The sequence below is a fragment of the Oncorhynchus mykiss genome, chromosome 20 (genome assembly GCF_013265735.2).
Source record: "Oncorhynchus mykiss isolate Arlee chromosome 20, USDA_OmykA_1.1, whole genome shotgun sequence".
Taxonomy (NCBI): Eukaryota; Metazoa; Chordata; class Actinopteri; order Salmoniformes; family Salmonidae; genus Oncorhynchus; species Oncorhynchus mykiss.
Genome location: NC_048584.1, coordinates 35,409,615 through 35,435,419, shown reverse-complemented (window position 1 = coordinate 35,435,419; position 25,805 = coordinate 35,409,615). Strand labels below are relative to the sequence as shown.

Below are 25,805 nucleotides of genomic sequence, written 5' to 3'. Positions count from 1 at the left end.
TCGGCCCCCTTGAACTTTGCGACCTTTTGCCACATTTCAGGCTTCAAACATAAAGATATAAAACTGTATTTTTTTGTGAAGAATCAACAACAAGTGGGACACAATCATGAAGTGGAACGACATTTATTGGATATTTCAAACTTTTTTAACAATTTCAAAAACTGAAAAATTGGGCGTGCAAAATTATTATGCCCCTTTACTTTCAGTGCAGCAAACTTTCTCCAGAAGTTCAGTGAGGATCTCTGAATGATCCAATGTTGACCTAAATGACTAATGATGATAAATACAATCCACCTGTGTGTAATCAAGTCTCCGTATAAATGCACCTGCACTGTGATAGTCTCAGAGGTCCGTTAAAAGCGCAGAGAGCATCATGAAGAACAAGGAACACACCAGGCAGGTCCGAGATACTGTTGTGAAGACGTTTAAAGCTGGATTTGGATACAAAAAGATTTCCCAAGCTTTAAACATCCCAAGGAGCACTGTGCAAGCGATAATATTGAAATGGAAGGAGTATCAGACCACTGCAAATCTACCAAGACCTGGCCGTCCCTCTAAACTTTCAGCTCATACAAGGAGAAGACTGATCAGAGATGCAACCATGAGGCCCATGATCACTGTGGATGAACTGCAGAGATCTACAGCTGAGGTGGGAGACTCTGTCCATAGGACAACAATCAGTCGTATATTGCACACATCTGGCCTTTATGGAAGAGTGGCAAGAAGAAAGCCATTTCTTAAAGATATCCATAAAAAGTGTATTTTAAAGTTTGTCACAAGCCACCTGGGAGACACACCAAACATGTGGAAGAAGGTGCTCTGGTCAGATGTTGCCAAAAAGTTCAATTTTGGTTTCAATGCAAAACGTTATGTTTGGCGTAAAAGCAACACAGCTCATCACTCTGAACACACCATCCCCACTGTCAAACATGGTGGTGGCAGCATCATGGTTTGGGCCTGCTTTTCTTCAGCAGGGACAGGGAAGATGGTTAAAATTGATGGGAAGATGGATGGAGCCAAATACAGGACCATTCTGGAAGAAAACCTGATGGAGTCTGCAAAAGACCTGAGACTGGGACGGAGATTTGTCTTCCAACAAGACAATGATCCAAAACATAAAGCAAAATCTACAATGGAATGGTTCAAAATAAACATATCCAGGTGTTAGAATGGCCAAGTCAAAGTCCAGACCTGAATCCAATCGAGAATCTGTGGAAAGAACTGAAAACTGCTGTTCACAAATGCTCTCCATCCAACCTCACTGAGCTCGAGCTGTTTTGCAAGGAGGAATGGGAAAAATGTCAGTCTCTCGATGTGCAAAACTGATAGAGACATACCCCAAGCGACTTACAGCTGTAATCGCAGCAAAAGGTGGCGCTACAAAGTATTAACTTAAGGGGGCTGAATAATTTTGCACTCCCAATTTTTCTGTTTATGATTTGTTAAAAAAGTTTGAAATATCCAATAAATGTCGTTCCACTTCATGATTGTGTCCCACTTGTTGTTGATTCTTCACAAAAAAATACAGTTTTATATCTTTATGTTTGAAGCCTGAAATGTGGCAAAAGGTCGCAAAGTTCAAGGGGGCCGAATACTTTCGCAAGGCACTGTACATTTACTTTTGATACTTAAGTATGTTTAAAACCAAATACTTTTAGGCTTTTACTCAAATAGTATTTGACTGGATTACTTTTACTTTTGAGTTATTTCCTATTAAGGTATCTTTACTTTTACTCAAGTACGACAGTATGACATTTGGGTACTTTTTCCACCACTGCTTAAAGAAGCACTCCAGCTATTTTTGAACTTTTCCTGTTGAAAAACAAAATCCCACATATAAGTATAGAAATGTGTTTTGACCAAAATAGTGTTTTTCAGACACAACTGAAAACCATTTAAGTATTTGGCCTGGTGGTGTCCTCTGATGTCATCGGCATCCTCCTCTCTTGCTTGCGGGAACAATAGAAGAGCTATAGAGAACAAAAGAGGAAGGTCCATGTCATAAGGACACCTGGACCACCTATTGAGATGTGCCTTTTGTTAAATAAATCAGATGATAAATGAGGTGAAAAGGAGACTGGAGTATGACCTTAAGGTCCCTATCATAATATTGACAACGATAACAATTACATAGTTTTGTGACCATTAACAAAACTCATCCTCAATAATTAACATCATCATCCTCCTGCATATTCCATGTTTCAGATTAAATAAAATAGCTGAAATATCACTGGAACATAATACGATTATGTACAATGGATGCGTTTAAACAGGCAGCCAATTTCTGATATATATTTTTTTTTACCACTAATTGATCTTTTGACCAATCACATCAGATATTTTCACATCGGATATTTTTCAGAGCTGATCTGATTGGTCAAAAGACCAATTAGTACAAGAAGATCAGAATTGGGCTGCCTGTCTAAACGCTGCTAATGTGTGCAGTCTGGGTCCTCCAAAAAGACAGTCTCAACACCAGCCTCCATTGTTTCTGGTAATTTCTTAACAGGGGATATTATTGTGTTGTTGTGTTCTATTTAAGTTCTATTTAAGTACTATATTTAAAATAGTGCCTATACTTCATAATACATTTAACCATCATCCCTGTTTCCGAATGAGGCTGTGGCAACCTATATCTGTGGTGGTATTTCCATTGCGCAAGAAACATACCCACGGGACTACGATGATATGTGTAACCTTAGTAAGTGTACAGTGGGGATGTGACGAGCACGTGGGGTAGGGGACAGGAGGAGACTGCATTTATGGAGTTATCAACAAAGCATCACTGAGGGCTTGCGCAGGGTTGTTAACCAATGATGTTTGTATACATCATTGGGTGGAACAAGTGAGGACACCGCAGGGGAAATGTGGGTTGGGTCTCACCATAGCCGGACATGGAGACTATGACGTCATGGCAGGGACTCCCTAAAAGCAGCTGTTGAAGAGTGTCACGTCGTCAGCCTCGTAGTATCAAAAGCGTGTGATTCTTTTCCGAATGAAAGCGCACGTAGACACCGGCAGCGGAGTATATACACGGATACTTTAGTTTTCACTTTTGCAAGGATTCTATGCACTTATTTAAGAAGAGTGCGTTCACGATGAATGTAAGTAACACAATACCTTTGTCTTGTTTTATAGAAGCAATTTATTAGTATATAAAACTATACTGAATGAAAATGTTATTGTTTCAGAATTGTATCCAGTGTTCCATACTTATTGCAGCTAGTGCCAACTTTATCATAGTAACCCTATTACTGTTATTTTCATGGTCGATTTGTTGAGTGAATCAACAGAAATCCTAGTTTGTAAGAATAGGCTGGAATAATAGGTCTATAATGAAGTTATTGATAGGCCTAAACTTTCTTGTTATTCTGTCTGGTTTCTTATTGTGAGATTATTTTGTATGTAATAAATGCAAAACCAAATCAACCTGTTGTGTGCATGAAACAACAGTTCTATAAATCTGAAAAGTATTTTATTGTCACCATAGAATTGGGACAGGAGGCCTCTAGAATCATAGAACAATAGCCTATTTTAAATTGTCATAACATTCCCATAATTTTTGCAATGGTCTAGTTAGCCTATAGATCTCAACATGCTCAATACAGTATGTGCAAACTTCACACATATTGAACAAAAAGACTCACGCCACACCATGAAGAGTTTGTTTTAATGACTTGCTCTAATCTGTTACCTAGGTGGGAACATATCCTTTAGGGGTCAGCACCCATGCTGTGGCCCTACTGAGGAAGTTAAATTTTCAGAGAATGGAGGGGCAATTTTGTGACTGTGTGATTCGACAACATCTGAACCCGGTGAAACTCTATCTGGCCCACAAAAATGTCCTGTCAGCTTCTAGTCCCGTCTTGGCTTCCCTTCTCCCCAGTAAAGGTGCACTGCTGGACTTGCAGTTTCCATCCCTTTCAACTGAAATTCTGGGGTCTCTTTTGGAATTTATCTACACTGGGACACTACCCCCACCAGATCAGGATGAATCTATTCTCTCTGCTGCTACTTATCTGAAAATGGATGAACTACAGAAGGCTTTAATAAGAAGGAGCACACTGAACACATCATCTGAGTCTGACTGCACTGTTGCAGGTCAAATAATCTATCTATTAATTATTTAAATTGTATAAGAATAATATCACATTGTGTTCTAATTTCTAAAATCATATATTCTTTCTAATTTCTATATTCATTCTTTCAGCAGATATAAAACCCAATCTAAAGAGGAAATGCTCAGATCAGCAGCAAAACAAGAAGAATGAACATTCTCCACCGCAGTGTAGCTCAACCCCTCTAAGTTGTGAAGTCGTCCCCGTCATATGCCATGTCAGCACAACTGGAAAGCCTTCTCTATTGTCAGAATCCAGACCTGAAAGCAGAAAATTGAACAGTGAGTCTGACGTGACCATAAAGGAAGCAGGAGGCAGTGAACGAAAGGTGACACTTGGTCATGGACACAATTTAAAGCACTATGGATTACAAACGGATGATAATTATGAGGCAGCTTTATATGAGTCACAACCAAAACAAAGCAAGATTTTATCTGGCAGTGCATGCTCCAATGTCCAGGATCTGCCCATGGCTGCCCCAGAGGATGCAGCATATTACACAGGAAGGCATCAAAGGGAGTTGGATGAAAAATCTGTATTACAAAGTTCTGGGAATGCCATCCTGACACATACTGCTGTATGTTCAGAAATTGGTGAGGAGGATGATACTGAAAAAAACACAAATCAGGAATTTACATCTCACTTCAATACTTCAAGTCATTACTCCAGGATTCAAAGTTGTCCTCACTTAGATACAACTTCCAAATGTAGTGATAACGAAGGGGTAACTACAATAGATCAGTTAGAGTCAAACAAAGAGAAAGGTTCTAAATGCCACCCCACACGGCAATTTGAAAATATTTCAGATGCTGATGAGTACATCCCTGATAATGCCATAGAAAACACCCCTAAGGGTAAATTAAAGGATTTATGGAGTTCAATGATCACCAGTGGATATTGTCCCCAGGACGACGAAACAAAATGCTTTCAGAGTGCTTCTAGATTAAATCTATGGACTGAGGCAACGAGCTACTCTACACTAAACCCCAAAATATCTGAGGAGGTAACCTCAAACGAGAGCAGATGTGATATCAAGGGCAGTAACACTAACACCAACGAAATGGAAACATATCAAGGACAAGTTCGCTATCACTATCTTGCAAGGGAAAAACATCACCCTGTACAATCAAGTGACTCGGACGACGATGGTCTGTATAGTGCCATGGCTAACTCTGACCTCCGAGGAGGCCTTGGCATAAATGTCAAAGCCAGCACCTCAGATTTTGTTTTACTGGACATTTCAGCCAAACATCCTTTGGCAGGGTACCCTGACTCCAATGGGAGTGTGGGTGTGCCTGCATCTGCCTCTGTCCAGCCTTACCAGTGCACTATGTGTGATAGGGCCTTCAGCCAGCGAGGCTCCCTCAACAGACACATGCGCTCCCACCTGGGAGTTAGGCCCTACTCATGCCCCCAGTGTCCCATGACCTTCTCCAGACAGTACCGGGTCACTGAGCACATGCGTGTCCACCAACGGGGCTGCGAGGACCTTCAGAGGACAGGCCCCACCTGATGGCAACAACAATCAAAGCAATGGAGCTTCAGCTGAAAATCCTACACAACTTTGGAATTAGGTCAGGGCTACGGCTTGTTCAACCCTATCAAGATCAGTTTGTGAGATAGAGTTGATCAGGGTTCAAGCCACTTGTGAACTGTATCCAAAAACCTTTGGGAAAGCGCTTTTGGTATGATAGTCTGTGCTACCAGCCATTTGATGAAAAGGAAATGCTTTCAGATGTTCTCTGTCACTTCAAAAACAATTTGAGAAAGCACCTTTTGGCATTAGTTTGTCATTTGATGAAGTGAAAATGAATCATCAAGATGGATTTGTCTTATACCCTATTTCAAGTGGCCTTATATTCATGGGTTGCACATTTCGTCACAATATTGTTTTGAACGTTAGTTTTAGATCAGATGCCCAGCTGAACATTCTACTCAATGCAGTCTCAATGGGTGTTGAGAAAGATTTTGTCTAAAGTGCATTACATTGGCTTGGAAACATGACATTTCAAAAGGAGGCAAATAATTAGCAGGGCAGACCTTTGTCATCATTGTGATGTCTTCAGATTGACTTTAGATACAGTATAACTTTAGGTAGCTAGCTAAGATTGAGGGGAGAGCACTGACATTCTAGCCAGCTAACATTAGCATTGCTAGCTACAGTGCCTTCAGAAAGTATTCACACCCCTTGACTTTTTCAAAATTTTGTTGTGTTGATTTTAAAATGGATAAAATTTAGATTTTTTTGTCACTGGCCTACACACAAAACCTACTAATGTCAAAGTGGAATGATGTTTTTCAAGTTTATAAAAATTAAACATGAAAAGCTGAAATGTCTTGAGTTAATAAGCATTCAACTCTTTTGTTATGGCAAGCCTAAATAAGTTCATGAGTAAACATTTGCTTAACAAGTCACATAATAAGTTACATGCATTCACTTTTTGTGGAATAACATTGTTTAACATGACTTTTGAATGACTACCTCATCTCTGTACCTCACACATACAAATATCTTTAAGGTCAATCAGTTGAGCAGTGAATTTCAAAAACAGATTCAACCACAAAGACCAGGGAGGTTTTCCAAAGACTCGCAAAGAAGGGCAGCTATTGGTATATGGGTACAAATAAAAAAGCAGGCATTGAATATCCCTTTGATAATGGTGAAGTTATTAATTATACTTTGGATGGTGTATCAATACACCCAGTCACTACAAAGATACAGGCATCCTTCCAACTCAGTTACCGGAGAGGAAGGAAACCTCTCAGGAATTTCACCATGAGGCCAATGGTGATTTTAAAACTGTGTGTGTGCGTTCGTGCGGGTAGAAAACTAACCCTACTTGTAGAGAAACACCAATGCTATCCTCCTATCTTTCATGTTGATGGAACGGTCTATAACTCTGTCATGCAGTACACACTGTTAAGATGGCACCGACAGAGATGGTTGCCTCACTTCGCGTTCTTAGGAAACTATGCAGTATTTTGTTTTTTTATGTATTACTGTATTTCTTACATTGTTACCTCAGGAAATCTTAAGTCTTATGACATACAGCCGGGAAGAACTATTGGATATAACTTACCAACATTACGACCAGGAATATGACTTTCCCAAAGTGGATCCTCTGTTCAGACCACCACCCAGGACAATGGATCCGATCCCAGTAGGCGACCCAAAACAACGGCGCCGCAGAAGGGGCAGACGGAGCGCTCTTCTGGTCAGGCTCCGTAGACAGGCACATCGCTCACCGCTCCCAAGTATACTACAACATTCGAGCAAGGGTTGCCTTCCAGAGAGACATCAGAGATCGTAACATTCTCTTTTTCACGGAAACATGTCTCACTTGGGATATGTTATCAGAGTCGGTACAGCCACCCGGTTTCTTCACGCATCGTGCCGAAAGAAACAAACATCTCTCGGTTAAGAAGAAGGGCGGGGGTGTATGCCTTATGATCACCAACTTGTGGTGTAATCATAACAACATACAGGAACTCAAGTCCTTTTGCTCACCCGACCTAGAATTCCTTACAATCAAATGCCGACCCCATTATCTACCAAGAGAATTCTCTTCGATTATAATCACAGCCGTGTATACACCACTCCAAGCAGACACCTCGACGGCCCTGAAAGAACTTCACTGTGTATGTATGTAAGTATGTAAACTGGAAACCATATATCCTGAGGCTAAATTTATTGTAGCTGGGGATTTTATCAAAGCTAATCTGAAAACAAGGCTCCTGTAGGGGGTGCGTACTGGCGGCAGAGAAGTCAGGCACAGGATAGCAAAAACTGATTTACAACGGCACTGTTTAATAAACAAAAGCACCGTAAACAGAACAATAAATCAATGGGTAAACAAAACACGTTACACACCAGCATAACGTGCACAAGCACTACAATAAACAATTCCGGACAAGGACATGGGAGGGAACAGAGGGTTAAATACACAACATGTAATGATGGAATTGAAACCAGGTGTGTGGAAAGACAAGACAAAACTGGAAAATGAAAGGTGGATCGGCGATGGCTAGAGGACCGGTGACGTCGTCTGCCGAACGCCGCCCGAACGAAGAGAGGGACCGACTTCGGCGGAAGTCGTGACAGCTCCCTAAATTTTATCAGCATATCGAATGCGCGACTCTAGCTGGCAGCATTCTGGATCATTGCTACTCTAACTTCTGCGATGCATACAAATCCGTCCCCCGTCCTCTTTTCGGCAAATCTGACCACGACTCCATTTTTTTTATCCCAGCCTATAGACAGAAACTAAAACAGGAAATGCTCGTGCTCAGGTCTGTTCAACGCTGGCCTGACCAATTGGATTCCACGCTTCAAGATTGCTTTATCACATGGACTGGGATATGTTCCGGATAGCCTCAGACAACAACATTGATGTATACGCTGACTCAGTGAGTGAGTTTATTAGCAATCGGTGATGTTGTACTCATGGTGACTATTAAAACTTTCCCTAACCAGAAACCGTGAATTGATGGCAGTATTTGCGGAAAACTGAAAGTGCAAACCACTGCTTTTAATTATGGCAAGCCGACTGGAAACATGACCGAATACAAACAATGTAGCTATTCCCTCCAAGGCAATCAAACAAGCTGAGCGTCAGTATAGAGACAAAGTAGTCGCAATTCAACGGCTCAAACACGAGACGTATGTGGCAGGGTCTACAGTAAATCACAGATTACAAAAAGAAAACCAGGGACACAGACGTCCTGCTCCCAGACAAATTAAACAACTTATTTGCTCACTTTGAGGACAATACAGTGCCACTGACACGGCCAGCTTCCAAAACATGTGTGCTCTCCTTCACCATGGCCAACGTGAGTAAAACATTTAAACGTGTTAACCCTCACAAGGCTGCCGGCCCAGACGGCATCTCTAGCCGCGTCCTCGGAACATATGCAGACGAGCTGGCTGGTGTGTTTACGGACATATTCAATCAATCCTTATCCCAGTCTGCTGTGCCCACATGCTTCAAGAGGGCCACCATTGTTCCTTTTCCCAAGACAGCTAAGGTAACTGAGCTAAATGACTATCTGTCATCATGAAGTGCTTTGAGAGACTAGTCAAGGATCAAATCACCTCCACCCTACCTGACACCCTAGACCCACTCCAATTTGCTTACCGTTACAATAAGTCCACAGACACAATCACACTGCACACTGCCCTAACCCATCTGGACAAGAGGAATACCTATGTAAGAATGTCACTCTTTTCAACTAGACGGCATCAGATAGATGGGCTACACATACAGAGACAGAGGGGCACTGTTTCGCTTGCTCGGATGCGTTCCTTCAGCCTCTTGCAAATTGAACGAAAATGATGAAGCACAGGAGAGACAAAAGATAAATTATAAAAATAAATGAAAATCTTGGTACATTTTTTGGGGAAGCCTGGTTTCCCTTGGCATCCATGAATACACCTGACATGAGTGAAAAGTAATGATATTTGAGACCATCAAGATAATCAAAACATTTTTCTAGTGGACATTTGTATGCACTGAACTGACTGGATTACTCATAAAAATTGTCTTGAGCATCAAGTGATTTTTCAGTTATGAGTAAACTAGCCAACAATGTTCTCCGGTTGTCACTAATTACCACAGCCACAAAGTAAAAATTGGCTATCGTAAACATTTATGTGGTAGTAATTGTAGGTTTTATTGGTTACTCGCAGTCATAGACTGAATTGTACACCAATTTACAATCATAACATCGATCAAATATAATTTTCAAATAGTAAAATCCTAATCTAGCAAAACATTTAATATAGTGGTCGTAATTATGGCCAGCTGGTCAAATAGAGGTCACAATTATGACCAAATGATTGTACGGTAGTCAGAAAAATAACTCATATGGTCATGTTCTTCAAAATGAGCGGACCAAGGCGCAGCGTGCATTGAGTTCCACATCTTTTTAATACAAATTGAAACTAGAAACAAAACAACACCACTTACAAAGGCTGTGAAGTCGTAGTGCCCAAACACACTAACGCAAACAATATCCCACAACCCAAGTGGGAACAATAGAGAACTTAAATATGATCCCCCAATTAGAGACAATGATAATCAGCTGCCTCTAATTGGGAACCATACCAAGCACACCAACATAGAAATAGAAAAAACTAGAACACCCCCCTAGTCACGCCTTGACCTGCAATACCACAGAGAACCAAGGGCTCTCTATAATCAGGGTGTGACACATATTCAGTAAAAAAAAAAAAAAAAAAAAAAAAAAAAAAACGTTTTCAACCAGTTGCAACCAGAATAAGACGTCAAAAGACGTCAAAAAAATACATCATATTGAAGTCTTTTCAACCCGTTTTGCCCACTGGTTACCATAATGCAACGTTATAATATGCAATATATACAATATATTGTGTCACAGTCGGTACAGACACTGGGATTATTTTGTGCGCCGCGCCGACAGAAATAAACATCTCTCCGGGAAGAAGAAGGGCGAGGGTGTATGTTTCATGATTAACGACTCATGGTGTAATTGTAACAACATACAGGAACTCAAGTCCTTTTGTTCACCTGACCTAGAATTCCTCACAATCAAATGCTGACTGTTACGAATCCCTTTTGGCCCGACATTCTAGGGGGATGGTAATGAGACCCGTAACATAACTCAGGCAAATTATAATAGTGACAAAGTAAAAGTGTGAACGAAATAACCAGGACAACTGAAATCTACCGTCAAACTCAGGGTTTCTTACTAAACACACGGTAATGGGGGGGGAGCAGGAAAAGGGGCTGAGCTAGACCCAAGGAAAGAAACAATAAGCATCCAAAACACCCCTAAGCTAGACTAGCCTATTTTAACAACAGCTAACTAACCAAAAATACAGTGGGTGGTCCGCCCAGTTCTAACTAGTGTATTTAACAAAGTCTACCTACGCGTAGTGTATGCCCATGGGCGACTTGTCTTGGTTTCCCCTTTTCCCACCAGCAATCAAACACAAACACCATAACCAAAAACAATACTCACAGGTGATGACAAAGTGCTATGGAGGGGCTCAAACAAAAGAGAGGTTAATACACAAAGAGAGCGTGAAACACAGAGATCTACAGACATGGCATTTACAGAGAGAATGAGCTCCAGAGCAAACAACTGATGGGGTTTTTAAACCAAGGGAAAGGAACTGTGATAGGGTAGGAAACAGGAGGAGGTGTGTCTTCTGATTGATGATTGGATTGGTGACTGATTGGGGAGTGATGATTTTCACCTGTGAGGGGAGAAGGCGAGAAAAGAACACAGGATACACACACACACAGACACAGGATACCTGTATCCGTAACACTGACCATATAATCTCCTGAGAGAACTCTCATCAGTTATTGTTCTAGCTGTGTATAGCCCCCCTCAAGCCGATAGCACGACGGCCCTCAAGGAACTTCACTGGACTCTATGCAAACTGGAAACCATATATCCTGAGGCTGCATTTATTGTAGCTGGGGATTTTAACAAAGCAAATTTGAGAACAAGGATACCTAAATTCTATAAGGACATTGATTGTAGTACCCGTGCTGGCAAAACACTGCATCACTGCTACTCTAACTTCCGCGATGCATACAAGGCCCTCCCCCGCCCTCCTTTCGGCAAATCTGACCACGACTCCATTTTGCTCCTCCCTTCCTATAGGCAGAAACTCAAACAGGATGTACCCGTGACAAGGACTATTCAACTCTGGTCTGACCAATCGGAATCCACGCTTCAAGATTGTTTTGATCACGCGGACTGGGACGGGATGCGTATAAATCAGTGTATAAATCTACATTATTCTCTGAGGCTACCCGGAGGTAAAGAAATGTTATTTATTTCTTTACATCCCCTGAGCATTTCTCCTTTGCCAAGATAATCCATCCATCTAACAGGTGTGGCATATTAAGAAGCTGATTAAACAGCATGATCACACAGGCGCACCTTGTGCTGGGGACAATAAAAGGCCACTAAAATGTGCAGGTTTGTCACGCCACACAATGCCACAGATGTCTCCATTTTTGATGGAGCTCACAATTGCCATGGTGACTGCAGGAATGTCCATCAGAGCTGTTGCCAGAGAATTGAATGTTCATTTCTCTACCATAAACCGACGTGTGGGCCCAATAGATCAGCCGGTCACGAACAGCAGACGGAACGTACAGATGCCCAGCGCGACACTGGACGGGAGCGGGCGCTGTATGCAACGCCCGCTCAATGTCCGTGTACAGCTCCCGCACTACCGGCGCCACCAGGTTGAAGGCCAGGAGTATGAGAGTGGGATCCATGGGCCGCTCCTCTGTGTCATACAGCCGGGACAGTGCGTCTGCCTCCACGTTCTGGGAACCTGGTCTGTAAGAAAGGCTGAAAACAAAACGGGTGAAAAACATGGCCCACCTTGCCTGGTGAGAGTTCAGTCTCCTCGCCGCACACGGATGTACTCCAGATTGCGGTGGTCAGTCCAGATGAGAAAAGGGCCAATGTCTCCACACCTTCAAAGCCTTGACGACAGCCAACAACTCCCGGTCCCCCAAGTCATAGTTTCGGTGGCATACCCGAGCGCTGAGAGACCACAGCTCCTATCCCAGCCTCGGACGCGTATATCTTCACTATGAATGCCAAAGAGGGATCCGGGTGAGCCAGCATGGTAGCCGAGGTAAACAGAGCCCTCAGGTGACTAAAAGCCCTGTCCACCTCAGCTGTCCACTGCAGGCGCACTGGGCCCCCCTTCAACAGTGAGGTAATGGGAGCCGCTACCTGACCAAAACCTTGGATAAACCTCCGGTAGTAGTTGGAAAACCCTAAGAGCCGCTGCACCTCCTTTACCGTGGTGGGAGTTGGCCAATTACACACTGCTGCAATGCGGTCACCCCTGAGGTGGAAATGCGATACCCTAGGTCATGCTCCAACAGTCGACCAAGCACCTTGCGCACCATGGACACATGCTCGGTGCTTGTAGCGGAGTATATCAGAATGTCATCTATATATACCACTATACCCTTCCCGTGCAGGTCCCTGAAATTCTTGTCTACAAAGTCTTGGAAGACTGATGGAGCATTCATCAACCCGTACGGCATGACGAGGTACTCATAGTGCCCAGAGATGGTCCTGAAAGCTGTCTTCCACTCATCTCCCTCCCGGAGAAGCACCAGGTTATAAGCGCTCCTGAGATCTAGTTTGTTGAAGAAGCGCGCCAAGTGCATTGACTCTATCGCTGTGGCTATGAGCGGTTGAGGGTAACTATACCTCACAGTGATCAAATTCAGACCCCGAGAGTCAATAGGGCGCAGACCTCCCTCCTTCTTCTTCACAAAAACTAAACTCGAGGAGGCGGGTGAAGTGGAGGACCGAATGTACCCCTGACGCAGGGATTCGGAGACATATGTTCCCGTAGCCTCCGTCTCCGCCTGTGAGAGGGGATACATGTGACTCCTGGGAAGTGCAGCGCCTACCAGGAGATTTATCGCACAATCGCCCCGGCTAGGAGGTGGTAATTGAGTCACCTTCTTTTCAGAGAATGCGAGAGCCAAATCGGCATATTCAGGGGGAATGCGCAAGGTGGAGACCTGGTCTGGACTCTCCACGGTAGTGGTACCAACGGAAACCCCTAAACCTGAGCACTCCTGCGTCCACCCCGTGAGAGTCCTCTGTGGCCAAGAACAGTGTGGTTATGGGAAACACCATGGGAAATGCAGGAGAGTCAATAATAAAGAGACTAATTCTCTCCCTATGTCACCATGCCCAAAGGAGCGGTGACCTCCCTAATCAACCCTGACCCTAATGGCCGACTATCTAAGGCGTGAACGGGGAAGGGCACATCCACGGGAACAATGGGGATCCCTAAACTATGGGCAAATTATCTATCAATGAAATTCCCAGCTGCGCCTGAATCGACGAGCGCCTTATGCTGGGAATGCGGGGAAAACTCAGGAAAAGTAACAAACAATAACATGTGTGCAACAGAGGGCTCTGGGTGAGAATGGTACCTTCTCACCTGGGGTGACGCCAGAGTGCCCTGCCTGCTGCCTCGAACCCTAGAGGAACCAACACGGCACCGACCAGCAGAGGTGGCACCGACCAGCAGTGTGACCTCTACGGCCACAGATGGTACACATGATAGCCCCTCCTCCGGTCTCCCTGTGCGCAGCACCTCCCTGCTCCATAGGCACCAGAGCGGCGATGCTGGGAAATGGAATCGACAGAGCCCTCTCTGGACGTCTGCGGGTGACCAGCAGGTTATCCATTCGAATGCACATGTCCACAAGCTGGTCAAAGGTAAGAGTGGTATCCCTGCAGGCCAACTCCCGACGGACATCCTCGCGCAGGTTGCAATGGTAGTGGTCGATGAGGGCCCTGTCGCTCCATCCCGCTCCGGCGGCCAAGGTCCGAAATTCCAGTGCGATGTCCTGGGCGCTCCTCGTCCCCTGCCTCATGTGGAACAGCCGCTCTACCCTCGGGCGGGTGATCGAAGACTGGGTGAATTCCGTGAAGTCATCCAACGCCGCATCTCCTTCTCCCCACATGGCGTTGGCCCACTCCAGAGCTCTCCCCGAGGCACGAGATGAGGGCGGGCACCCTGTCCCTTCCCGAAGGAGCTGGATAAACAGTGCCCAGTTAGAGATCCAGCTGTAGTAGGAAGCCTTGGCATCGTGCCGCCGTCCCATCATACTCTCCAGGAAGAGTGAGACGCATCCCACTGGAACCGGGTACAGGAGGGACGGGTAGTGAGGACCCCTGTTGTGTTGGAGGAGGTACTGGAGGACCTCCCTGTCTCTCCCAGCAATCCATCGTCTGACAGACGTGGTCCATGGCGGTGCCGAGATGGTGAATCAACGCCGTGTGCTCCTGGACGCGCTCCTCGACTCCGTTACCATAGGTACCTGCTTCTGCTGACTCCATAATGGGTGTGGTATTCTGTCAGGTATGCGTAAATGGCTGTAAGGGAGTCAGGTGCAGGAGAGCAGATATTGGGTAGCCAACGGAGCCTTTTATTTAGGTGAACCAAAAGCACACGGCAAAGTGAACACGAAATAACAATATGGGTTAACATAACCCAGCGCAACAGTCATGGAACAGAATAAACAATACCACACAAAGACATGGGGTAAACAGAGGGTTAAATACACAACACATAATGAGGGAAATGAGAACCAGGTGTGTGGGAAAACAAGACAAGACAAATGGAAAATGAAAAATGGATCGGAGATGGCTAGAAGACCGGAGACGTCGACCTCCGAGCACTGCCTGAACAAAGAGAGGCATCGATTTCATGTCAATGCTAATATGGCTAAACATCATTAGCTTGCTAACCAACAACTGTAACAATGATTTGAGAGACAGCAAGTGCTCATTGTGCAAATGTATTTATGTTTTCAATAAACATTGGAGAGTAAAATATAGCTTACATGTTGTCAACAATCTAAGTCAACCCCGTCTGTTTTGCCCCATAGCTGCTCATGCGTCTGTGTTTTTGCTAAACAAATAACCCCTCTATAATGATCATGTTCATTTTCTATTGCACTACATGGATGTTGTTTAATTTTGAAAGTGAAGTATATTTTGAAAATACAAAGATGTGTTTTTGAATATTTTCTTATACATAGGCCCTAATTGAGCAATTTACAGTACCAGTCAAAAGTTTGGAAACACCAACTCATTCCAGTTTTTTTACATATTAAAAAAACACTATTTTCTTCATTGTAGAATAATTGTGGAGACATCAAAACTATGGAATAACACATATGGAATCATGTAGTAACCAAAACAGACAGTGTTTGCCTTGATGACAGCTTTGCACACTCTTGGCATTCTCTCAACCAGCTTCATGAGGTAGTCACCTGGAATGCATTTCAATTAGCAGGTGTGCCTTGTTAAAAGTTCATTTGTGGAATTTCTTTCCTTCTTAATGCATATGAGCCAATCAGTTGTGTTATGACAAGGTAGGGGTGGTATACAGAAGATAGCCCTATTTGGTAAAAGTCTATATTATGGCAAGAACAGCTCAAAAGCAAAGAGAAACGACAGTCCATCATTACTTTAAGACATGAAGGTCAGTCAATATGGAAAATGTCAAGAACTTTGAAAGTTTCTTCAAGTGCAGTCGCAAAAACCATGAAGCTCTATGATGAAACTGGCTCTCATGAGGACCACCACAGGAAAGGAAGACCCAGAGTTACCCCTGCGGCAGAGGATACGTTCATTAGAGTTACCAGCCTCAGAAATTGCAGCCCAAATAAATGCTTCACAGAGTTCAAGTAACAGACACATCTCAACATCAACTGTTCAGAAGAGACTGTGTGAATCGGGCCTTCATGGTTTAATTGCTGCAAAGAAACCACTACTAAAGGACACCAATAACAAGAAGATACTTGATTGGGCCAAGAAACACGAGCAATGGACATTAGAGAGGTGGAAATCTGTCCTTTGGTCTGATGAGTCCAAATTTAAGATTTTTGGTTCCAACCGCCGTGTCTTTGTGAGACGTGGTGTAGGTGAACGGATGATCTCCATATGTGTGGTTCCCACCATGAAGCATGGAGGAGGAGGTGTGATGGTGTCGGGATGCTTTGCTGGTGACACTGTCAGTGATTTATTTAGAATTCAAGGCACACTTAACCAGCATGGCCACCACAGCATTCTGCAGCGATACACCATCTCATCTGGTTTGCACTTAGTGGGACCATCATCTGTTTTCAATAGGATTGTGTACACCTTTATTTAACTAGTCAAGTTAGTTAAGAACAAATTCTTATTTACAATGATGACCTACCCCGTCCAAACCCTAACCCGGACGACGGTGGACCAATTGTGTGCCAATTGTGTCCCTATGGGACTCCCAGTCACAACCAGTTGTGATACAGCCTGGAATCGAACCAGGGTCTGTAGTGATGCCTCAAGCACTGAGATGCAGTGCCTTAGAATACTGCACCACTTGGGAGCCCAGCACACCTCCAGGCTGTGTAAGGGCTATTTGACCAAGAAGGAGAATGATTGAGTGCTGCATCAGATGACCTGGCCTCTACAACCACCCAACTTCAACCCAATTGAGATGGTTTTGGATGAGTTGGACCACAGAGTGAAGGAAAAGCAGCCAACAAGTGCTCAGCATATGTGGGAACGCCTTCAAGACTGTTGGAAAAGCATTCCAGGTGAAGCTGGTTGAGAGAATGCCAAAAGTGTGCAAAGCTGTCATGAAGTCAAAGGGTGGCTACTTTGAAGAATCTAAAATCTAAAATATTTTGATTTCTTTAACACTGTTTTTGGTTACTACCTAATTCCATATGTGTTATGTCATAGTTTTGATGTTTTCACTATTATTCTGCAATGTAGAAAGTAGAACAAATAAAGAAAACCCGTTGAATGAGTAGGTGTTCTAAACTTTTGACTGGTGGTGTATGTTATATTTATTACAAAGTACAAGTGTATAGAAATACGAGTGTATACAAAGACAATTCCATATATGTGGATTTAAAGAAATGTTCTACATATTTGTGAATACATTTATTTCATATCAATGGGCAAGTCCAAATTTTCTATCTATTCATCACGGCAGAGACAGTCAGAAAAGCCTTGTTTTCTTTATTCAGTCTGGTGATGGTAGATCTTGCATTACCACAACTGCCTGTAAAGAAGAAAGAACAGAGTTTATCTTAGGCATTCCTGCATGAGATAGACACACAAAAAAGCATTATATACACTGTACTGTATATAAACATACACTGTAATAACATTAGTTGCAGATAAGATTATGTCTGGTTCTGTAGGGCACTTATAAACCAAAATGTATTTGATTAATTGTACTGGCATACTGACCACAGTCTACAAGCCTCAGGTCACAATACATATAGTAGCTACGTTTTTAAAGTCTGTCACAGTACTTTACCTGTGTCTTGCTGGAATGCAGGGCAACCCTGGCAAATGATGTCATCACAATTAGGACCACCATACCTACTAAGCTCTGGTACATAAATACAGCCTCAAGGCTGATCAACTGGTGCTGTAATGATGAGAGAGAGCAGAGAATGAAAGGTATCTTCATTTAGACAGAATGAGAAAGGTTACAGATGTTTTAAAGATGTGTTATAAGATGTTTATCCTTTCTTAATTACATTTTAAAAGAGATTGTGATGAAGCAAATTCCTAAGCTCTAATAATAATTGATCCAGATAACAGTGATCCGGAATCACAACAATAACAACAGCAACAAAACATACCATATGTTGTTTACGCCAGGGGACTACAACTCTGCCAGATTCTGTGGCGTTGTAGTCATAGTGGTAATGATCATAGTAGTCATATGATTGCCGAATGTGCACGATGCCTTTAAGGAATTCAAAGAAAGCCACTGTGACCCCCAACATAGAGATGATACTAAGGGCCAGGCTTGCTGTCACCTACAGGGTGAGAACAAATAAAGTGGTGAAAGAACTACAACCACTTTGTGACAAAGCCTCTTTCAAGGCACTTTAACATGAGGTTAACAGAACTGAGGTTCAAGGCACTTTAACATGAGGTTAACAGAACTGAGGTTCAAGGCACTTTAACATGAGGTTAACAGAACTGAGGTTCAAGGCACTTTAACATGAGGTTAACAGAACTGAGGTTAAAGGCACTTTAACATGAGGTTAACAGAACTGAGGTTCAAGGCACTTTAACATGAGGTTAACAGAACTGAGGTTAAAGGCACTTTAACATGAGGTTAACAGAACTGAGGTTAAAGGCACTTTAACATGAGGTTAACAGAACTGAGGTTAAAGGCACTTTAACATGAGGTTAACAGAACTGAGGTTAAAGGCACTTTAACATGAGGTTAACAGAACTGAGGTTAAAGGCACTTTAACATGAGGTTAACAGAACTGAGGTTAAAGGCACTTTAACATGAGGTTAACAGAACTGAGGTTAAAGGCACTTTAACATGAGGTTAACAGAACTGAGGTTAAAGGCACTTTAACATGAGGTTAACAGAACATTTAATAAGCATTTATTTGCTTGACACTTCCAGACTGAAGTACAGAGTGGCAATCACATTGTGATGAACTGTTGTCAGGGTCTGGGAACAGTCCTAAAGAATGGCCATCTTGAAAATGGACACTATTTACCTTTTGCACAGTGGGTTTTACTATGACTAATAAGAAAAACAGAATGGGATGAGGAACTGTGGTTTGACATTCATTTGCACTTTTCTTTGGTAGAAGTTACTAAATTCAAAAGGCACTCGCACATCTGAGCAATCTTTTTTGCAGGTGCATGGTAACAGTTGAACAAGATGAAGGACAAAGGAAACCGCACACTGCTCATGTTCAAATTCACAACATAACATACATAGGCGTTTAGGAAATAATGTCTGGAGGGTGATTTGAACAGGAATTATGCCCCTATTTAAGATTACTCTGATGTTTTTCGTACGATGTACCCAATGATTAATGAATTAACTTGCTCGGTAGACCTAGCCCCACCCACATCCGTTCCACACATCGAATGGGGTTGGAGGCGAAGGAAAAACAAATAAGTGCTACCAAATATAACAATATGTATTTTATAAATATTCAAATAAAGTGTGTAAATAAGACGTATTTAACACGTCTGTAAAACCACAATGAGGACGTGCTATGCTACAGACGTGATTAATACGTCTTATTTACACACTTTACTTGAATATTTATGACATGCATATTGTTATATTTGGTAGCACTTATTTGTTTTTCCTTCGCCTCCAACCTCTTTCCATGTGTGGAGCGGATGTGGGCGGGGCTAGGTCTACATAAAGGTGCTAATTAAAAAAAAAACTCACAAAAGCTCTGACGAAGGCCGTGAGGCCGATACGTAAAGCTTATTAAAGATCAGTGATACTATCAAGAGCAGTGTGCGGTTTCCTTTTTCCTTAATCTGATAAAAGTTACTAAAAAGAGATCTCTCTGTGGAATGCACACATGAACGCTCACTATACACTTGAGTATACAAACATTACAAACACCTGCTCTTTCCATGACATAGGTGACCAGGTGAATCCAGGTGAAAGCGATTATCCGTTATTGATGTGACCTGTTAATTCCACTTCAATCAGTGTAGATGAAAGGGAGGAGAGAGGTTCAAGAAAGATTTTTAATCCTTGAGAAAATTGAGACATGGATTGTGTATACGTGCCATTCAGAGGGTGAATGGGTAAGGCAAATGATTTAAGTGCCTTTGAACGGGGTATGGTTGTAGGTATCGAACAAACCAGTTTGAGTGTGTCAAGAACTGCAAAGCTGCTCGTTTTTTTTACGCTCAACCGTTTCCCGTGTGTATCAAGAATGGTCTACCAACCAAAGGACATCCAGCCAACTTGACACAACTGTTGGAAGCATTGGATTCAACATGGGCCAGCATCCCTGTGGAACGCTTTCAACACCTTGTAGAGTCCATGCTCTGGTGAAATGAGGCTGTTCTGAGGGCAAAAGGGACTGCAACTCAATACTAGGAGGGTGTTCCTAATGTTTTCTACACTATATTTTTTATATAATGAAAATCGTTTGCCATAGTTATGAACATTAATGTGCCATGACTAATCGTTTATAATGCCTTTGCGCAGAATTCCAATTAATGGGACTCACCAGTTGTTTTGAAGGATTCTTCTCTGTGAGCACATATAACAACCCAGAGATGATGAACTGTCACAAAGCAGAGGGAGGGGGTTTATAAGTTCAACAACATGCCCAAACTGTCATGGGAGAAGGTCTGAAAGATATCATTGAATGGAAGATTAAGAAATAAGGGTTTTTAGGACTGAAAGGCATGATGTCATGTTAAGACATTTGGATTGTCAGTATCATAGATTTATATAGACACACACAAGAAGGGCGTACCAGGATTCCTAGCCAAAAAGGGGTGAAAGTCTCAGCAGAGGACATCAGTGTATCCAGCCTCATTGGAATCCCCAAGATGAAGAGTGATGATCCCATGAACATCATTACAATCTAACCAACCAGGGACATAGAATAAAGAACAGCATTACAGTCGAACCAACCAGGGACATAGAATAAAGAACAGCATTGCAGTCTAACCAACCAGGGACATAGAACAAAGACACCGAAATAATCATGTTTACACAAAAATGAAGAGGTATCTGGTAAAATAATGTTTTGATTATGATTACTGTCGTGACATAAGTTACCTATAACCATGCTATTACCACTTTATTTTGTGCTGTAATGTAAAGTGCTAACACTAAATTAATGAATGATAAATACAAACATTTTACACAAAATAAAATGTTCACAGCGTTTGTCCGCAGTGACTCCTTGGAGTATTTGGCAACAATGAATACATCAGTTTTCTGTTCTCCAGTCTCACCCCAGTACTCTTTGGCTCGCCTCTGATGAAGCGGTGCAGTGGTTTACTTCCTCCCACCATAGTGGTATATGGCCCTCCTTCTCCCCCTGCTGGACTGATGTCGGTCGCCATGTTCATCGACATTTATTTATTTTATGTCACCTTTATTTAACCAGGTAGGCAGGTTGAGAACAAGTTCTCATTTGCAACTGCGACCTGGCCAAGATAAAGCAAAGCAGTGTGACACAGACAACAACACAGAGTTACACATGGATTAAACAATAAACAAGCCATTAACACAATAAACAAATCAATGACACAGTAGAAAAAATAAAGTCTATATACAGTGTGTGCAAAAGGCATGAGGAGGTAGGCAATAAATAGGCCATGGGAGCGAATAGTTACAATTTAGCAGATTAACACTGGAGTGATAAATGAGCAGATGATGATGTGCAAGTAGAGATACTGGTGTGCAAAAGAGCAGAAAAGTAAATAAAATAAAAACAGTATGGGGATGAGGTAGATAGATTGGGTGGGCTATTTACAGATGGACTATGTACAGCTGCAGCGATCGGTTAGCTGCTCAGATAGTTGATGTTTAAAGTTGGTGATGGAAATAAAAGTCTCCAACTTCAGCGATTTTTGCAATTCGTTCCAGTCACTGGCAGCAGAGAATTGGAAGGAAAGGCGGCCGAATGAGGTGTTGGCTTTGGGGATGATCAGTGAGATATACCTGCTGGAACGTGTGCTACGGGTGGGTGTTGTTATCGTGAAAAGTGAACTGAGACAAGGCGGAGCTTTACCTAGCATAGACCTATAGATGACCAGAAGCCAGTGGGTCTGGCGATGAATATGTAGCGAGGGCCAGCCGACTAGAGCATACAAGTCGCAGTGGTGGGTGGTATAAGGTGATTTGGTAACAAAACGGATGGCACTGTGATAAACTGCATCCAGTTTGCTGAGTAGAGTGTTGGAAGCTATTTTGTAGATGACATCGCCGAAGTCGAGGATCGGTAGGATAGTCAGTTTTACTAGGGTAAGTTTAGCGGCGTGAGTGAAGGAGTCTTTGCTGCGAAATAGAAAGACGATTCTAGATTTGATTTTGGATTGGAGATGTTTAATGTGAGTCTGGAAGGAGAGTTTACAGTCTAGCCAGACATCTAGGTATTTATAGTTGTCCACATATTCTAGGTCGGAACCGTCCAGGGTGGTGATGTTAGTCGGGTGGGTGCGGACAGTGAATGGTTGAAAAGCATGCATTTACTAGCGTTTAAGAGCAGTTGGAGGCCACGGAAGGAGTGTTGTATGGCATTGAAGCTCGTTTGGAGGTTAGTTAGCACAGTGTCCAAGGAAGGGCCAGAAGTATACAGAATGGTGTCGTCTGCGTAGAGGTGGATCAGGGAATCGTCCGCAGCAAGAGCGACATCATTGTATATACAGAGAAAAGAGTCGGCCCGAGAATTGAACCCTGTGGTACCCCAATAGAGACTGCCAGAGGTCCGGACAAAATGCCCTCCGATTTGACACACTGAACTCTGTCTGCAAAGTAGTTGGTGAACCAGGCGAGGCAGTCATTAGAAAAACCAAGGCTATTGAGTCTGCCGATAAGAATACGGTGATTGACAGAGTCGAAAGCCTTGGCCAGGTCGATGAAGACGGCTGCACAGTACTGTCTTTTATCGATGGCGGTTATGATATCGTTTAGTACCTTGAGCGTGGCTGAGGTGCACCCGTGACCGGCTCGGAAGCCGGTCACGGAGAAGGTACGGTGGGATTCAAAATGGTCAGTGATCTGTTTATTAACTTAGCTTTTGACGACTTTAGATAGGCAGGGTAGGATGGATATAGGTCTGTAACAGTTTGGGTCTAGGGTGTCACCCCCTTTGAAGAGGGGGATGACCGCGGCACCTTTCCAATCTTTAGGGATCTCGGCCGGGGTTGGAGTAGCCAGGAGGAAGGCATGGCCAGCCGTTGAGAAATGCTTAACGTAGTGGGCAGCTGGGAGGAGGTGCTTTTGTTCTTCAAGGACTTTACAATGTCCCAAAACTTTTTGGAGTTAGGATGCAAATTTCTGCTTGAAAAAGCTAGCCTTTGCTTTCCTGACTGACTGCATGTATTGGTTCCTGACTTCCCTGAACAGTTGCATATCGTGGGGACTATTTGATGCTATTGCAGTCCGCCATGATCATCTGTTGAAGGATAGTGAACAAACTGTAGGCATAACAACATTGTTAATACCATGACAGAGAACCAGGAGAGGGCCTTAAAATACAGCAGATCAGCTGTGATGAAAATAAATTTACATAAACCTGTTTGGTTTTAATTACTCTATAAACTATGTGAGAACAGTGTTAGAACAGTTGCAAAGCAAACCTAAAGCAACCAGAATTTAATTTTTTTTTGTAAAGGCCCAGGCCCCAATCATAGGGAGTGTAATCTGGGTGAAAGTTCAAAATGACATGATATTCATAACACAAAAATAACTTAGCAACAAATGAACCATCTGAAAACAACGCCAGAACTCATCTTGCCTACATGTGACAACCATCATAAGTCATAAACTGATACGCGGATTGTAAGGTGTAGCCAGCCAGATGCTATATGCCTCATCAAAACAAGATAGCCTAAGCTTTTAGTGTTTTGAAAACACATTTAATAAGGTTGAGATTGAATACTAGGTCTGAACCTATAACTCAAAACTAACTAATGTCAGATAATATCATGTATTATATTCGTCTGAAGGGAACTGCAATATTCATCAAACAGTTCAACATCAACAAAAAAACATCACTGAAATTGCACAGAGAACCATAGAACCTATGATATAGATAATATGATCACTTTCAAATGGAATTTGAAATGGATTACTGTCTGTGACATATGTAAACATTCTAATCTAAGCTTTGTTAATAAGAGAGCCTAACCTGTTTGTTACAAATTCACAAATAATTGAACTGTAGCATATTTAACAGATAGATACTGTACATGTATAGCATAGAAAGTAGTGAAATAGTTACAGACCTGGCTTGCCTGAACTGCGTAGATGAACTAATATTACACAACTGGAGGGAGATATTTACATGAGGGAGACGGGTGGGTGTGGGGATGGTTGGGCGGGCGGGAGTATGATAGGGCCACAGAAACGTGCTTAGAATGGAATCTGTCATTTAAACATTTAAAGAAAATGAACACTTTTGAGCGAGGTAGAAAGAAAAGACAGAGCAGATTAGGACGTTGCCATCGTGCACTACAGGTTAATTTTGTTTATTCATGTTGAATGTCAGACAGTTGAATTACGAAAAAGGACATCGCTGGTTTTGTTCTGCGACCCCCAGCTACTTTCCGACATGAGAGAAGAGAGAGCATGGAGAAGAGTACTGGGGGATGGGACATGCATTAGGGGCTTAACAGAAAGCAGAGGGAGTGGGAGGAAGATAGAAAAAAAGTTTTACACAATGTCTACTTTCATTTGGCTGTGGGTGAGACTGCTAAAGTGTTTCGTAAGGAAGAGGGAGGAGAATGAGATGAGCTGGATCATAAAGGAATGGTTCGAAGCAATATCTGGGTGTAACATCCTACACATTCAGGATTCAGAAAATATTCCATGCAGAGATGCTTTCTGAGCTAGTGAATACGGGAAGAAATTGAGACATAAAAGGATCCAGATAAAATTGTAGCTTACCAAACTATTGAGTTGATCAGTTGACTAAATCAAGAGGTAATCGTTCTGAACTTTCCAACAGACATTAACTTTGAGGTTTTCCTGATCACTGAACCCAACTTATATGTTTCTGGTCGTCGAAAACAAGCCTTTTTAGCAATGTATAACATTCCTCAAATGTTATGAGACCATTCCCCCCCGCCCACTTCCAGCCCCCCCCCCCATCTTCCCCAACACAGCTGTGGAGGAAATCATTCTCTTCGCCCAACCTAGCCCAAACTCTCTCCCTCGCTCTCTTTCTCTCTCCACACGCATGCACATGAATGCACGCAGTAAGAGCTGACTCAAATGTTTGTTTACTCTGTGCCTGTGTAGGTTTATTGATTATGGAATAAACAGAAATATCAGGTAACCATGCAACCGCCAACCAACATATCCAATTAAATTATATTAATTAGCCAATCTATGGCATTTAAAACAGTTGAGTATATGAGTTATGGCCAATAGGGCAAAAGATGACCAATATTGCCTACAAACCTAAGGATAGGCTTGGACTAGTAAACCTTTTGTAATGTTATTTCTTCACACTGAACAGGAACATAATACACTTGACCTTTTATTTGGGGTTATTCACATGGTGATTCGCATGCAGTGTCACCTTGGGGTTCGGAGGTCTCGGTGGTTATGTAATAGTGTGTCATTTCAAAGTTCAAGTTGAATAGATG

At 42.6% G+C, this 25,805-nt stretch overlaps 2 protein-coding genes across 3 annotated transcripts; one reads left to right on the top strand and one right to left on the bottom strand.

Moving 5' to 3' along the window:
• The first annotated feature begins 2,969 nt into the window (after positions 1-2,969).
• LOC110499399 (myoneurin) lies at positions 2,970-6,295 on the top strand. Its single transcript, XM_021576524.2, has 3 exons — positions 2,970-3,104; positions 3,699-4,101; positions 4,214-6,295. Exons 1-3 carry the CDS (start codon positions 3,069-3,071, stop codon positions 5,629-5,631), a joined length of 1,857 nt encoding a protein of 618 aa, XP_021432199.2. The 5' UTR covers positions 2,970-3,068; the 3' UTR covers positions 5,632-6,295.
• An 11,192-nt stretch (positions 6,296-17,487) lies between these two features.
• On the bottom strand, positions 17,488-25,181 carry LOC110499398 (membrane-spanning 4-domains subfamily A member 15). 2 transcript variants are annotated; one of them, XM_021576521.2, is made up of 7 exons: positions 25,102-25,181; positions 21,441-21,635; positions 20,954-21,064; positions 20,702-20,758; positions 18,323-18,502; positions 17,992-18,105; positions 17,488-17,730 (listed from the first exon to the last, which is right to left on the bottom strand). In XM_021576521.2, exons 2-7 carry the CDS (start codon positions 21,561-21,563, stop codon positions 17,692-17,694), a joined length of 624 nt encoding a protein of 207 aa, XP_021432196.2. In that variant the 5' UTR covers positions 21,564-21,635; positions 25,102-25,181; the 3' UTR covers positions 17,488-17,691. The 2 variants fall into 2 exon arrangements, with proteins under 2 accessions (XP_021432196.2, XP_021432195.2); XM_021576520.2 differs by lacking the exon at positions 25,102-25,181 and adding an exon at positions 24,441-24,547 and having other exon boundaries at positions 17,687-17,730.
• Positions 25,182-25,805: the final 624 nt, after the last annotated feature.

Excerpts from the sequence above, each read along its gene's own strand:
- LOC110499399 (XM_021576524.2), top strand. The coding sequence starts at position 3,069 with ATGCACTTATTTAAGAAGAGTGCGTTCACGATGAAT. Across the intron at positions 3,105-3,698 it reads AGAGTGCGTTCACGATGAAT|GTGGGAACATATCCTTTAGG; the intron begins GTAAGTAACACA and ends TCTGTTACCTAG. Across the intron at positions 4,102-4,213 it reads GTCTGACTGCACTGTTGCAG|ATATAAAACCCAATCTAAAG; the intron begins GTCAAATAATCT and ends TTCTTTCAGCAG.
- LOC110499398 (XM_021576521.2), bottom strand. The coding sequence starts at position 21,563 with ATGTCGATGAACATGGCGACCGACATCAGTCCAGCAGGGGGAGAAGGA. Across the intron at positions 21,065-21,440 it reads GCGAGCCAAAGAGTACTGGG|ATTGTAATGATGTTCATGGG; the intron begins GTGAGACTGGAG and ends CTGGTTGGTTAG. Across the intron at positions 17,731-17,991 it reads TGCATTCCAGCAAGACACAG|GCAGTTGTGGTAATGCAAGA; the intron begins GTAAAGTACTGT and ends TCTTCTTTACAG.